Consider the following 15199-nt stretch of genomic DNA (forward strand, 5'->3'; position numbering starts at 1 on the left):
GCAGGTAGATAGGATAGTGAAGAAGGCGTTTGGTATGCTTTCCCTTATTGGTCAGAGTATTGAGTACAGGATTAGGAGATCATGTTGCGGTTATACAGGACACTGTTGGAATTTTGTGTGCAATTCTGGTCTCCTTCCTATCGGAAAGATGTTGTGAAACTTGAAAGGGTTCAGAAAAGATTTACAAGGATGTTGCCAGGGTTGGAGAATCTGAGCTACAGGGAGAGGCTGAACAGGCTGGGGCTGTTTTCCCTGGAGCGTTGGAGGCTGAAGGGTGACCTTATAGAGGTTTACAAAATTATGAGGGGCATGAATAGGATTATTGGCAAAATCTTTTCCCTGGGGTTGGGGAGTCCAGAACTAGAGGGCACAGGTTTAGGGTGAGTGGGGAAATATATAAAAGAGACCTAAGGGGCAACTTTTGCACACAGAGGGTGGTACATGTATGGAATGAGCTGCCAGAGGATGTGGTGGAGCATGGTACAATTGCAACATTTAAGAGGCATTTGGATGGGTATATGAATAGGAAGGGTTTGGAGGAATATGGGCCGGGTACTAGCAGGTGGGACTAGATTGGGTTGGGATATCTGGTTGGCATGGACAGGTTGGACCTAAGGATCTGTTTCCATGCTGTATGACTCTATAACACCAGGTCAGGGACAGCTGTGACCTTACAGAGTAAACAAGACAGCAACCCCATAGTAAAGTGCACCTTCCTTTACCTTCATGTATGTACCTGATACCACTACCCCCACTTTCATTGTAAGTTTGTTATCTGTGTGGTGTTTATGTTTGTTGTTACAGTTAATTATTTTTTTCAGGGCTGTAGGTAATTAAGCTCGTCCTTACCTCGTTGCAACAGATACAAAAGTACACACCTTCCTTTCTCTAAAAATGTCTCCAACTGCAGCTGTGGAAACCAAAAAACCCTCACAAAATTCAATGGGGAATCTCCTTACAGACATAGGACAGAATTTCAATGTGAAAACAGATCATTGAGCTCCACCAGTCTGTGTGGGTGCTCGATCTCCTCAGAAATAGTATCCTAACCCTACATGCCATGAAATCTTATACTATCATTCCCTTTTCACATGAACCTAGAAATTGGCAGTGGTCTGTTCAGTTTTCCGGGCATTTGTCATATTGTGTCAAATGTTTCCTGACATCTCCTCTGAACGGCTTACCTCTAACTTGAAGATTCTACTACCATTTTCCCAACTCCATCATCAACATAAATAACTCCACTTTACCTGCCTCACTGAAACCTTTTATTATCTTAAACATTTTCTAATTAGTGTAATCTATCTTTTCAGCCTTGGACCATTCAGTTACAGCTACTCTAAAGCCAGTTTAACCTTTCTGAGCTTCAGATCCCAGAACTGAACACAGTCTGGCTTCTAACCAGTTTCATATAATTTCCACTTCTATATATCCAGCCCCTTTTTATAAGTCAACATTTCATTTAGTCTTTAATTTTTATTTAGCGTTCACTAACATTCAGTGGAGCCTTTACTTAGATCTATAAATCTCTGCTCCTTCACTATTTCAGCTTCTTAAAATTCTGGCTTCAAAGAGAGTAACCTCATATTTCCCACTGAATTTTAACTATCACAGTTAAACTTCAGTAATGTTCTTTTGCAACTTTCTGCTCCCATTGACACAACATATTGCACCTCCTAATTTTTAAAAATTCATTCACATTTATTACCCATCCCTAATGGCACAGCAGGCAGATAAGAGTCACCCACATTGCTGTGGGTCTGGAGTCACATGTAGGTCAGACCAGGTAAGGATGGCAGTTTCCTTCCCTGAAGGACATTAGTGAATCAGACGGGTTTTTCTGACAATCGACAATGGATTCATGGGCATCATTAGACTCATAATTCCAGATTTTTTTTTAAACTGATTTTTTTTGTGAAGGGCAGGTCGTGCCTCACAAACCTTATTGAATTCTTTGAGAAGGTGACTAAGGAGGTAGACGAGGATAAAGCGGTAGATGTGGTGTATATGGATTTTAGTAAGGCGTTTGATAAGGTTCCCCATGGTAGGCTACTGCAAAAAATACGGAGGTATGGCATTGAGGGTGAGTTGGAGGTTTGGATTAGGAATTGGCTGGCTGGAAGAAGACAGAGGGTAGTAGTTGATGGTAAAGGTTCATCTTGGAGTGCAGTTACTAGCGGTGTTCTGCAAGGATCTGTTTTGGGACCATTGCTGTTTGTCATTTTTATAAATGACCAGGAGGATGGGCTAGAAGGCTGGGTGAGCAAGTTTGCGGATGATACGAAAGTCGATGAAGTTGTTGACAGTGAGGAAGGATGTGTCAGGTTACAGCGGGATATAGATAAGCTGCAGAGCTGGGCAGAAGGGTGGCAAATGGAGTTCAATGTAGCTAAGTGTGAGGTGATTCACTTTGGTAAGAGTAACAAAAAGATGGGGTACTGGGCTAATGGTCGGATACTTGGTAGTGTGGATGAGCAGAGGGATCTTGGTGTCCATGTACACAGATCTCTGAAAGTTGCCACCCAGGTAAATAGTGCGGTGAAGAAGGCATATGGCGTACTGGTTTTTATTGGTAGAGGAATTGAGTTCCGGAGCCCTGAGGTCATGTTGTATAAGACTCTGGTGCGGCCGCATCTGTAGTATTGTGTGCAGTTTTGGTCGCCATACTATAGGAAGGATGTGGAGGCACTGGAACGGGTGCAGAGGAGGTTTACCAGGATGTTGCCTGGTATGGTAGGAAGATGGTATGAGAAAAGGCTGAGACACTTGGGGCTGTTTTCATTAGAGAAAAGAAGGTTTAGGGGTAACTTGATAGAGGTGTACAGGATGATTAGGGGTTTAGATAGGGTTGACCATGAGAACCTTTTTCCACGTATGGAGTCAGCTATTACGGGGGGGCATAGCTTTAAATTAAGGGGTGGTAGGTATAGGACAGATGTTAGGGGTAGGTTCTTTACTCAGCGAGTCGTGAGTTCATGGAATGCCCTGCCAGTAGCAGTGGTGGACTCTCCCTCTTTATGGGCATTTAAATGGACATTGGATAGGCATATGGAGGATAGTGGGCTAGTGTAGGTTAGGTGGGCTTGGATCGGCACAACATTGAGGGCCAAAGGGCCTGTACTGCGCTGTATTTTTCTATGTTCTATGTTCTATGAATTCAATTTCAACATCTGGATTTGAACCAAGGTCTCCACAATATTACCTGGATCTCTGGTCCAGTGATAATACTCCTAGGCTGTCATCTCCTTGGTAGCATCAGTGACTAATGGATACACTTGGATATGGATCCCCTCAGCCTTTTCTGAAAACCATGATACCCTGAGTTTCCAGTGCAGGCCTCTAGAGAAGACAACTGATCGCATCAGCCAATTGGATTATGGACTATTAAGGGAAAAAGTGAGGACTGCAGATGCTGGAGATCAGAGCTGAAAAATGTGTTGCTGGAAAAGCGCAGGTCAGGCAACATCCAAGGAGCAGGAAAATCGACGTTTCGGGCATAAGCCTGAAGAAGGGCTTATACCTGAAACGTCGATTCGCCTGCTCCTTGGATGCTGCCTGACCTGCTGCGCTTTTCCAGCAACACATTTTTCAGCTTATGGACCATTAACCCGACTCTCCTGCCCAATTTCCTAACTAAATTACTTCCAATTTCACTTACCTGCATTGCCGTCCTTTATGCAAAACGAACTTTATATAACTACATCAATAAGCACCCCCCTAATGATCACATCAATTAGCAAACAATATTAACAAAGTGTAAGGATATAACTGTTGGGTTAGTGACCTATCTATTTGGTTAGCCCTCTGCTTATGTCCAAACTGAATGACAACTGAGGGGTGTGAGGGCTAAATGGTATCATGAAGTTTGTTTAACCCCCCCCCCCCATAGCTTATTTGGAACATTCCAGCAAGGCCAAGTCTAATCAGAGCTTCTCTCCTGGATCAGGATGTAGGTCATTGTACTTTCCGGAACACAACACACCCAGTTCCCAGAAAACCATGAAATACTAGCCAGCTACAAAACCTTTCCTTATCAAAAGTGATTATAGAACAATGCAGACATCTTTTTACATTCCAATTGATACATTCATGAACTTCCTTCAGGAGAATTACAACCCACTCCATTCCTCTCTCACCACAGAGAAGTTAGCCAATGAATGACAGGAGAAAGAGTTCATCAGCCTGTGATTTTACAACTCAGACCTGACTGACTGCGGTTGCTTTGGGAATAGAGACTGTGATTTTACAACTCAGACCTGACTGACTGCAGTTGCTTTGGGAATAGAGACTGTTTCATCTCCTCAATGAAACGTATCCCTGTGAATACCATCAATAAATTAAAACACCCAACTCTCCACATTTTCTTAGATTCACCTCTTTCCTCCATGTCATATACCCATCAATATTCTAGTCCCAGTCTACATCATCCTGAAGCCATGTCTCTGTAATGACAATCAGATCACACTTACTCATTTCTAGTCATGGTAGCACTTCACCTGCTTTGCTTTGAAAGCTATGTGCATTCAGATACTGGAGCCGTCAATTTTGACTTTTTCCAACTTTTGTGACCTCTAGACCAACCTGCTAATTGACTCTTAGATTCATACTGTCTATCCATCCCTGTGCCCCCTGGGGTGTTTAGCACTGGGTCAGGTTTTTCTGACTTGGTATTTGATACAGGCAGCGTATAATGCTCGGGAACTCGCTTCTTGCGCCAGGAGCACCTCGACAGAGTTTCACTTTCGTCTTCAGCAAAGGCATTGAGGCAGCTACTTCCATCATGTCCATCTCTGATTCGGGGGACTTGACAATGTTTGATGGAGAGAGAGCGAATCCACAGGTTCTGGCAACATTTGACAGTTCCGAGAGACTGGGTATTTATCCAGCTGTGAAAAATGGTTTACCATTTGTTTAAAATCCCCACAAAGGCAAACTTCAAAGTCAGTATGACCAGTGCAGCCTATTCTACAAATTAGACTGGACTGACAATTTTCTCACTCTCCAGCTTTCTGCCTCTACATTTTCCCATTAAGGCGAATGGCACTGGGCACACTTTGCAGAATCATGGAATTGCTTCCTGCTCAATATGCTTTGGCTTTCTCTGATAGTTCCTAAACCTTCCTGGAAAATTTCTAGGTATTTAATTAGGACTTCATTCAGCCCCTTTATAATTGAAAAAGCTGAGCCAATCCAGATGAATCTTTCACAACCAATTTCATGCCATTAAGCTTGGGCCTGAACCTTATACTACAATCATTAATAACTGAACCAGCTGCTTTTCCTAACAGACCAGAACCTTAATCTGTAAAGGTTCCCAGCCATAGGTTTTCAGTCTAGCTGAGTTAAGGGCTGGAGTCCAGAGCAAATCTTAATAAAGGCTAGGTCTGTGACTACTGATATAGCTACGCCAGTATCAACCTCCATTAGAACCAGGTGACCATTTAACCAGACGTTTATCTTCATTGGTTCTGATTTTGATGCTGCGAAGCAACTTATCTGTTTCCAATCAGACGTAAGTGGACTTTCCGGGGTATGAACTCTCCTAGATGCCAGCCTTTGAGCTGTTTTACTCAAATCAGGTCTAGGAGGACTCCTTTGCTGTCTCAAGTCCAAGAACCGGCAACAATTACACTGGCTTGCCGGCCAGAATGCTGTAGAAAATTTTAACCATTTGGCTGAGGCTTGGTTTGTTTTGGGGTTTTGCTGTGGACTGACCTAAAGTTCCTCTGATCAGGATATGTCCTGACTAAGGCTGTGCAATTACCTGAACTCAAGTGATGTTCCCCAAGCTCAGTGAGACTGGCGACAGTATCCACTTCCATCAGAATACCCTGGAACTCGTATGCTCCACTTGCTGCATTTTACAAAATACATTTGTAGCACCCATTTGAAGTCCAGCTGACTTCAGCTAGTAGGCATTTTTGTGCAGTGACATAATTAATCCAACATATCAGATGGTCTCTAAGCACCTCATTACGGGTTAAACCAAATTCAAAGGCTTCTGCCAGTCATCTCAACCTAGTCAAAATCCTGATGCAAATTAACCTGATTGTCAAATTGCTGAGTAAAACCGACAGCATCTCAGAACCAGAGAAGACTTGGGGTTGTAATACTCCCCAAATAAATCCGTCAATTCTTGAAAGATGTTAGTATCTGGTACCTCAGAGAAAATTATGCTCTTAGTGATAGAAAAAGCAGCAGCTTCACAGATTATCAAGGAGAACTGCATGTTGTGTTTCATCTGTCACAATGGTGTTTGTCCAGAAAAAAATAACATTCTTTACATACGCTGGACCCAGTCCTCAACAGCAGGATTGAGTCAAGGTTCCCAAACAAAGGCATTGTGTAAGAAATGCTTACCTTGCAGCAAGTGAGTTTCTTCAGGATTATACTTTACTCTCGCTTCCACTGAAATAACTCAAGAGGCTGGTGTCCCAACATCAAGTTACCCTTTATTTACTAATGAACAGTCCTTGACTATAGATACAGGTAGTATCTCTGACACAACCTTTTTATATTAGCCAGGGCTCCCTGAATGGACCAGATTAACATCCCCAATCAGGAAACTTGTATTCCACTTTCCACAGTACTGATGTGAGTGCCTCATGAACCAGAACCAACCTCTCACACACTAGTCTTTAGGCCATGCATTCAGCTCTCTAATCTGATTTGCTCAATGCTAGTTTTGCACAGATTATACTAATTAATTTAGTACCTTGTTCCTCATACTTGTCTTGCCAATGGAGTAGATACCTACTCAATTACTCAATCTTCCCACTCCAGCACAAAGCAGATTTCCTAAATCCTGGCATTGGCGAGGAGCCATGCTCTTTACTGCACAGAACAGTGTCAGTCCTCCTCATCATATTGTCCCCAGCTCCCACTTGAATTAATTCCTGTTATGGTGATGAAGTCATTCACCCTGCAGCCCTTAATCTCATCCAGACTTGTTGATAAATGTTAAACTTACTGGACAGTTATAGAGGCATCCCAAAAAATGAACACTTCCACATGGAGAAACTGAAGCTTTATATATAAATTCTAAAATAATGTGGAATAGTGAACAAAATGACAATGTACTGAAATTGTGAAAAGCACTAAGTCACCTGATATTAGGACTATACTCTCTATGTGACACATCATTGTCAATCCAGACACTGACACCAGGTTAGGGGGAGGTGGGCTGTGGGGATAACAGATGTGTAGGTTTGGAGGCAGGGTGGAAGTTTTGGGCATGTACGAGGGTGGGGATGTCTGAGAGCTCAGCACAGGAGTAGCACAAGGAGTGGTGGTGAGTTACAGTCCTTACCAGCCTGGTTGCAAGGTGATGATGTCATAGTCAATTCAAAGGCCAAATCTAGAAACAGAGAAAATGAAACATTTTAGGAAAATATAACTGATGTTAGCATGACAAGATGGAATTAGATCATGCTTTATCTTCAGGATACAGTAGATCTGTTTGGTTCTTAAGTATCAAGGGTTACAGGGAGAAAGCAGGAGTATAGGGTTGAGAAACTTGTTGGCCATGATTGAATGGTGGAGCAGACTTACTGGGCTGAATGGCCTAATTTCTGCTCCTGTGTCTTATGATCCTATCACTCCCAGAACATACAAAGCCAGTAGTGGATTAAATCCCACTTGTTCACACCTTCTGGCGAAGATTATGGAGGTTGTATTAGTTTCACTTGATTGGAGTGCGCGCGGTGCAGTGTGTGTATGTGTGCGTGGTGTGCGGGGGCAGAGTTGTCATGACGTACCTGAGCAGTGCTGCTGCAGTTTACGGATTTCGGTGTGTAGCCCCCTCAGTGTACTGGCATGTTCTTGCTGTAAGAACAGCAGGTTCTTCTGGGCACTGTGCAACTGCATCTCCAGATTTGATGTCGCCATGGTGCAGTTAAGTGACCTAAAGGGGAAAGAGCACCACCGTCAGTGGCACAGGCAGTGCTTAGTACAAAGCACACAATCAGATCAAAACTCACCACAATATCATCGCTGCCCCATCCAGACGCATCTCACTGCATTAAAAACTGCAAATGTAATCAATTATCCATACACAGCTACACAATATCATGCTTAAAGTTGCAAGGTTACCAGCTCTCCAAATTAAAACTGGGTAAGCAGGCCTAATGGGCTGAATGGCCTACAGTTGTTCCTATTTTTTATGGTTATATGAAAGGTTCAAACTGAGCACACAGGTGTGAAGTTTTCTGAAGTGTACTCTGTCCAAGAATACGTGAGAATACAAGCACTGTGAATTAGGGCAGACCATCTCCAAGAGGACAGTGATATAGTGTTTGTTCCTATAATGAGTCAGATCTTGAGTTTAACTTGCATCAGGCAAGGTTGAGAATTTGAATTGTGTTTAAAAACTCTAATGATATAAAACTGGTATCAGTAAAAGTGAACATGGAGCTGTGCATTGTTGTAAAATCCAACAAATTTACATAAAGGTCCATTCTGGGTAATGAAGATGCACACCAGCAGGTTAACTTTTAATTGACTTCTGATGTTATCTCTGAAATGTAGGAAAATCTAACAAGTTCCAAAAATGACCAAAATAAAACAAGCTGGAAATAAACTAGATAATCCTCAACTGATTACATTCCTCCAAAACATCAGATCTCAGGTTCTCTCCTGAGGGAAGTTAGAACTTTGGAAATAATATTGTTTTACAGCAGGTGGCTTCACTCTCTGAACATAATAAAATAACAGGTCAATCTTCACTCCCTGTACCTGCCTCCAGCCCTCACCCTTTACCCCCAGATCCCAACAGTTTGAAGTTTGAACTGTCAAGCTAGATTTAGTTAAAGACTCGCTTTCATCTGATACGCAACAGCAAATTCTGCAGGGAGAAAGTGAGGACTGCAGACGCTGGACATCAGAGTCGAAGAGTGTGGTGCTAGTAAAGCACAGCATGTCAGGCAGTATCCAAGGAGCAGGAGAATCGATGTTTCGAGCATAAGATCTTCATCAGGAAAATTCTGCAGCGTTAGTCCGTGTCTCCCACCTTCAATATGCTGCCAGGATAAACCTAGCAACAAGAGTATACAGCACATTGACAATAACCAGGAAACAGGAACAAAGCCACTGCAAACTGAGACCTTTAAACAAAACCCTGGGCCTCAACTAGACCTTTAAAAAAACCCTGTGCTTCAATATTGTGCTTCTATTAAATCAAAAATTTGTTTACAAAAATAAATCTGGTATAAGTTTTGTCATGTTGCTACATGTACGATGTAGATTCTGTGCTCCTCCTGTAGCATTCACCTTACTTGACTGGATCACACAACTGTACATTTCTAAATACTAACACTGAATATAGCAAGCTCCAGGCAACCCCCATATTAATCTCCAGACTATTATTTATGCAGCAAACTGCCGCAGTAATGCTAAACTCCATGAAGGAACAAACAAGACCCTCAAACTAGCTCAAAACAGAAACTGAGACAGTGAGACAGTGTTGCCACATGGTATTTATCCACAGATTCAGAGCAGAATAAAGTTGTTGAGGTGGAATCCAATCTGATTGGACATTGCCTGCAAAATGCATGGCTGATGTACTAGTCTGGTCTGTTGGAGAATCTGGGATTAAGTTAAACACATGGACATTTATCTTCTCCATGAGGTCAGCTGAGAATTCTTTCTCTTCCTCCTACTCCACATCCTGACTTAGAAATAAATCATCATTCCTTAGGTGTCGCTGGATCAAGATCCTGGATTTACTTCCTGAATGGCATAAAATGAACTGCAGCTGTTCAAGAAGAGAGCTCACCACCACCTTAAGGGGCAACTAGGGACGGGCAATAAATGCTGGCCAGCCAGTAATGCACACATTCTCCAAAGTGCATTTAAAAAAATGAACACTGCCAGTTTTTGCAGTCTCTCCTCATAACCCAGGTCCTTAATTTAGTGATTTGTTTGCTCCCCTTAGCTGCACACACTCTATAACTGATTAGCTAGAACTATTAGCATGTTGGGGGTGTTCACTGAACAGAACTAGCGATATAAATATTATAGCTACAAGATCAGTTCGAGACTAGGAATCCTGCAGAGTAACTCACCTACTGACTCTCCAAAGCCTGTCCACCATCTACAAGGCACAAGTCAGGAGTGTGATGGGATACTCCCCACTTGCCCTGGATGGGGGCAGCTCCAAAAACACTCAAGAAGCTTGACACCATCCAGGACAAAGTAGCCCACTGGATTGGCACCACATCCAGAAGAGTTCACTCCCTCACAACCAGCATACAGTAGCAGCAGTGTGTACTATTATGATCACAGCTGATGTTGTTACTGGATAAAGCAGATCCCACAAAAATCTGGCTTGATAGATTTTTTTTGTTTTTTACAAAATGATCTTTCAGAGACATAAAAGCACGCTATGCTGCGGATTTGGTTTAAACAATAAAACAGAAGTTTATTATGCAAAAGAATGAAACCACAATGGAATAAACCAAATTATTTACATATAACACACATTTAAAGATTTTGAATCACATGGTAAAAATATAATCCAATTAATTGTAATAGCATCCCAAACAGTACTCAAACACTAGAGAGAATGCCCTTCTCTGTCTTATAGGGTTTGACTTGGTTGTAGCTTCAATTCCCAGTTGTGTGAAGCTGACATCGTCTCTTTTGTGATTCATCATTTAATGGAGCTTAAATATTCACAGTTTCAAATAACCCCTCCAGCTTTTTAACAAACAGCTTCTGGTCTTAAATGTTTAAACTGACCATTTTATACTGAGGCAACCTATTTTTAACAATTCCAAACTATATTCTCCCTTCCTCAGGAGCAACTGCTTTTACACATCCTGTTTCAGCTAAGAACCCTGCAGAATTGCCCTAAAATGAAACTTTAAAAATTGTTTTATAAGCAATGTCGGCAATGTCCACATCTCAGAAATGAATAAAACAAACTGTAACCAGGACACGGAGTGTGGGACTAGTGACTAAACAAACGCAGAATATGTACTTCAAACCAGCTTTTCATTCTCCCAGGCTGATCATTATCTACTCCTTTGTCTGTCCAACTGTTCTTCTCTCTCGTTGAGGTCTATCGCCACTTATCATTTACTCCTTATTCCCACCCCCCAACCTATCACCTGCATTAAAATTAACCTTTTCCTAGCTACCATCAGTTCTGAGGGTCATTAAACCAGAAACATTAACTCAGATTTATCTCCAGAGATGCTGCCAGACTTTTAGATTAGATTAGATTAGATTAGATTAGATTAGATTAGATTAGATTACATACAGTGTGGAAACAGGCCCTTCGGCCCAACAAATCCACACCGCCCCGCCGAAGCGCAACCCACCCATACCCCTACATTTACCCCTTACCTAACACTACGGGCAATTTAGCATGGCCAATTCACCTGACCTGCACATCTTTGGACTGTGGGAGGAAACCGGAGCACCCGGAGGAAACCCACGCAGACACTGGGAGGCGGGAATTGAACCCGGGTCTCTGGCGCTGTGAGGCAGCAGTGCTAACCACTGTGCCACCGTGCAGCCCACTTGCTGAGCTTTTCCAGCAACTGTTTTTGTTATGTCCTTCAAGCTTGTGCTCAGTCTCTTGCTCCCTTCAATGATGTTCTTGACCAGACCCAAACTCTCTCTTCCATTTCTTTGCTGCAGAATAACATGCTCCATAAAAATGCCACTTAATTGGAAAAATACTGTATAATTAAATATCACTCAGCAGCCTAGTTCTCCACTGTACCCAAGTCTTCCAGCAGTTAATCAGCCAGCTCTCAGCTGCTTGCTCAAATAACAATACACTGTAGTTGCTGAAGATCTGCTCCCTGCACTCCTTAGTTTAGTGCCATCTGGGAATATGAGCAATTTTGATTCTGTCCTAAATAATCTGTGAACAATAACAGAGAATCTAACTATTACCCCTTTGTGTTCGATGGCATTACCATCATTGAATCCCCTACTATTAACATTGTGCGGGGTTACCATTGGTCAGAAACTCAACTGAACTCACCACATAAACATAGTGGCTACAACGGCAGTTCAGAGGTTAGAAATAACTCACTTCCTGACTCCCCAGAGCCTGTCCACCATCTACAAGGCACAAGTCAGGAGTGTGACAGATTACTCCCCACTTGCCTGGAGGCGTCCAGGTCCAACAACACTCAAGAAACCTGACACCATCCAAGACACAGGTGCCTACTTGATTGACACTACAAATCATCGCCTTCAACATTCATTCCCTTCAGCACTGACACAGTATACCATCCACTAGGTGCACTGCAGAAATTCACCAAGTTCCCTCCAAAATCACCTTCCTAACCCATGAACACTACCATCTGGAAGGTAGTGCTGCCTGCCCATATTTCATGACAATAATTTAAGAACTTAAATCTACGTTTGCCACCTGTCATGAGGAGATTTGAACTTGTATCCTTGATCCAGGTCAAAGATGACCAATATAGTAAGTACTCTGCAGCTATATCTTGTAGTAGTTAAACATCCCAAGAGTCCTCAATTATTATCAAAACATATAATAAGAAGACTTAGACATAGATACTTGGATGGGTGATTAAAAGCTTGAGCAACTTAAAGGAGCAAATAGAGGTTACAGAAGGAAATTCCAGAGTTTCAGACCCAGGACGCTGACATGATTGATGGTTGGACAAAGGAAATCAGGAGTGCACAAGAGGTCAGAATTGGAAGAAAAGGTCAGAGCTATGGGGATTTGAAAATAGGGATGACAACTTTAAAAACAAGGTGTAATTAGTTTGTGTTTCTAAAAACATTCCACTAGAATGTTGAGTGAACTGTGGGTATGTGGTTTATAACTTTAATAAGGTTAGTGTAACTACAGTTCAGAATTTCTTCCTTTTACTTCAAGTAAACATAATCACAAAAACAAAATCAAAAAATATTCAACATTATACTACACTTACAACCCCACTGAGATGAACACTGGAAGCTCTAAATGGTTTAAGCAGCTCAGAATTGCCTTGAGTTACATTTAGATTGCTTCCCATACAAAACAATAAGGTTAGAGGACAAGAAAAAAAATGAGCATTTTTTCCACACAGGTTGAAGCTGAACTGGTTTCTTGGCTGAATATTCGGCACACAGGCTGCTCCCTATTGCTATAGCAATAATCTCCAGGGAATTATCAGCAAATGGAGTGGCACAATGGGTTCAATTCCTGCTTTGGGCGATTATCTGTGTGGAATTTGCATATTCTCATCATGTCTGCGTGGGGTTCCTCTGGGTGCTCCGGTTTCCTCCGGGTGCTCCGGTTTCCTCCCACAATCCAAAGATCTGCAGGTTAGGTGAATTGACCATACTAAATTGCCCATAGTGTTCAGGGAGGTGTAGGCTAGGTGCATTAGTCAGGGTGGTAAAAACAAGGACTGCAGATGCTGGAAACCAGATTCTAGATTAGAGTGGTGCTGGAAAAGCACAGCAGTTCAGGCAGCATCCGAGGAACAGAAAAATCAGGGGTCAGAGGTAAATATAGAATGGGTCTGGGTGGGTTACTTTTCGGAGAGTTGTTCTGGACTTGTTAGGCCAAAGAACCAACACATTTCTAATTCAAACATTTTTAATACACTGAGATGCAGGGTCATGGCAGGAGATTGGCCTACCAGTATTATCACACATATTTACTGAAACACAAAGTTCAAGATCAGTCCAGCAAACCAAAAATAACAAAAGCAGGACAAGTGAACTTTGGGCCATTAGACTCATTCAATCACAGGTCATGCTAACCACAGCAACAAGGTACTTTGGCATACTGCTCTGGATTGATCACTTTCCACTTTCAGTAAATGTTCGTGTGTAGGGCAGTGGTAAAACCTTTAAGACCAAAAAGGCTAGAATAGATCAGATACCCTGACTGAGCCCTAGCAGTAGGTGTTCAGCCATGTTTACAGTGCCCATGTTTGCTAGACAGACTGACATCAACTGGTTTTCTCTTACTTTCTCTTGAAAGAAAAGTGAACTAAAGAAAATCTCACACTGCTGTTTCATGACATGGTGAAGGTCTCAGAATTTCATACGATTATAAAACACAGGAGGCCATTCAGTCCATCATGTCAGCACTGGCTCTCAAAATGAGTATGTCATCTCGTCCTAGTATCTTGCCATCTTCTTGTACCCAGCACATTTTTCCTTTTCAAATAAGAGGTTCTCTAATGTATAATTTATAACCACCCGCTGTGTGAAAAAAAGTTTCAGCTCATGTCACCTTCATTTCTTGCCCTAATTACTTTAAATCTGTCCCTCTGTTCTTAAGCTTTCACAAGTTGGAATAGTTTCTTCTTATCAGCTCTATCCAGCCCCCTCATGATCTTGAACCTCTCCATTTAATTTCCACTTAGCTTTCTGTTCTTCAAGGAAACCAGCCCCAAATTCTCCAAGCTATCTTTATATCCTATAATTTGCTCCAATCCTATTCAGACTCCCGCCCACAACTCATTGTCTGGTCTATCAGACAATGCATACGGGTGGCATGGTGGCTCAGTGGTTAGCACTGCTGCCTCACAGTGCCAGGGTTCGATTCCAGCCTTGGGTGACTGTCCTTGTGGAGTTTGCACATTCTCCCCATGTCTGTGTGGGTTTCCTCTGGGAGCTCCGGTTTCCTCCCACAATCCAATCCAAAGATGTGCAGGTCAGGTGAATTGGCCATGCTAACTTGCCCGTTGTGTTAGGTGTATTGGTCAGAGGGAAATGGGTCTGAGTGGATTAGTCTCCAGAGGGTCGGTGTGGACTGGTTGGGTTAAGGGGCCTGTTTCCACACTGTAGGGAATCTAATCTAATCTAATCATCAATGATATCATTGGTACTGCTTCCCTCTCTCATCTGGAATTGAAAAACTTTATCAATTTTGCTTCCAACATTCACCCCATTCTCAACTTCACCTGGTTCATCCCTTCCTTGACATCTCTGTTTCCATTTCTGGGGATAGGCTGGCTACTGATATCCATACAAACCCACCAGCTCCCATAGTTACCTTAACAATACATCCTCACCACCCTGGCCGACCCATTGTCTCAGCATGCTCCTGCCCCACTGAACTCATCTCTACCTACCTCGACACTGTCCTATCCCCCCTAGTCCAGGAACTCCCCACATACGTTCGAGACATCACCCACGCCCTCCACCTCCTCCAAGACTTCCATTTCCCCGGCCCCCAATGCCTCATCTTTACCATGGATATCCAATCCCT

General features: G+C 42.6%; 1 protein-coding gene across 2 annotated transcripts in view; it reads right to left on the reverse strand.

The window, feature by feature from the left end:
* Positions 1-15199, reverse strand: part of ccdc92 (coiled-coil domain containing 92) — a 60367-nt gene that overhangs the window by 16062 nt on the left and 29106 nt on the right. For both annotated transcript variants that reach the window (XM_043715329.1, XM_043715330.1), the window contains exons 2-3: positions 7758-7903; positions 7310-7357 (exon numbers count right to left, since the gene is read on the reverse strand). In XM_043715329.1, the coding sequence (XP_043571264.1) occupies positions 7310-7357; positions 7758-7887 (178 nt within the window). In that variant the 5' untranslated portion in view covers positions 7888-7903. The remainder of the gene's footprint in view (positions 1-7309; positions 7358-7757; positions 7904-15199) is intronic.

This window comes from Chiloscyllium plagiosum, chromosome 25 (genome assembly GCF_004010195.1).
Source record: "Chiloscyllium plagiosum isolate BGI_BamShark_2017 chromosome 25, ASM401019v2, whole genome shotgun sequence".
Classification (NCBI taxonomy): Eukaryota; Metazoa; Chordata; class Chondrichthyes; order Orectolobiformes; family Hemiscylliidae; genus Chiloscyllium; species Chiloscyllium plagiosum.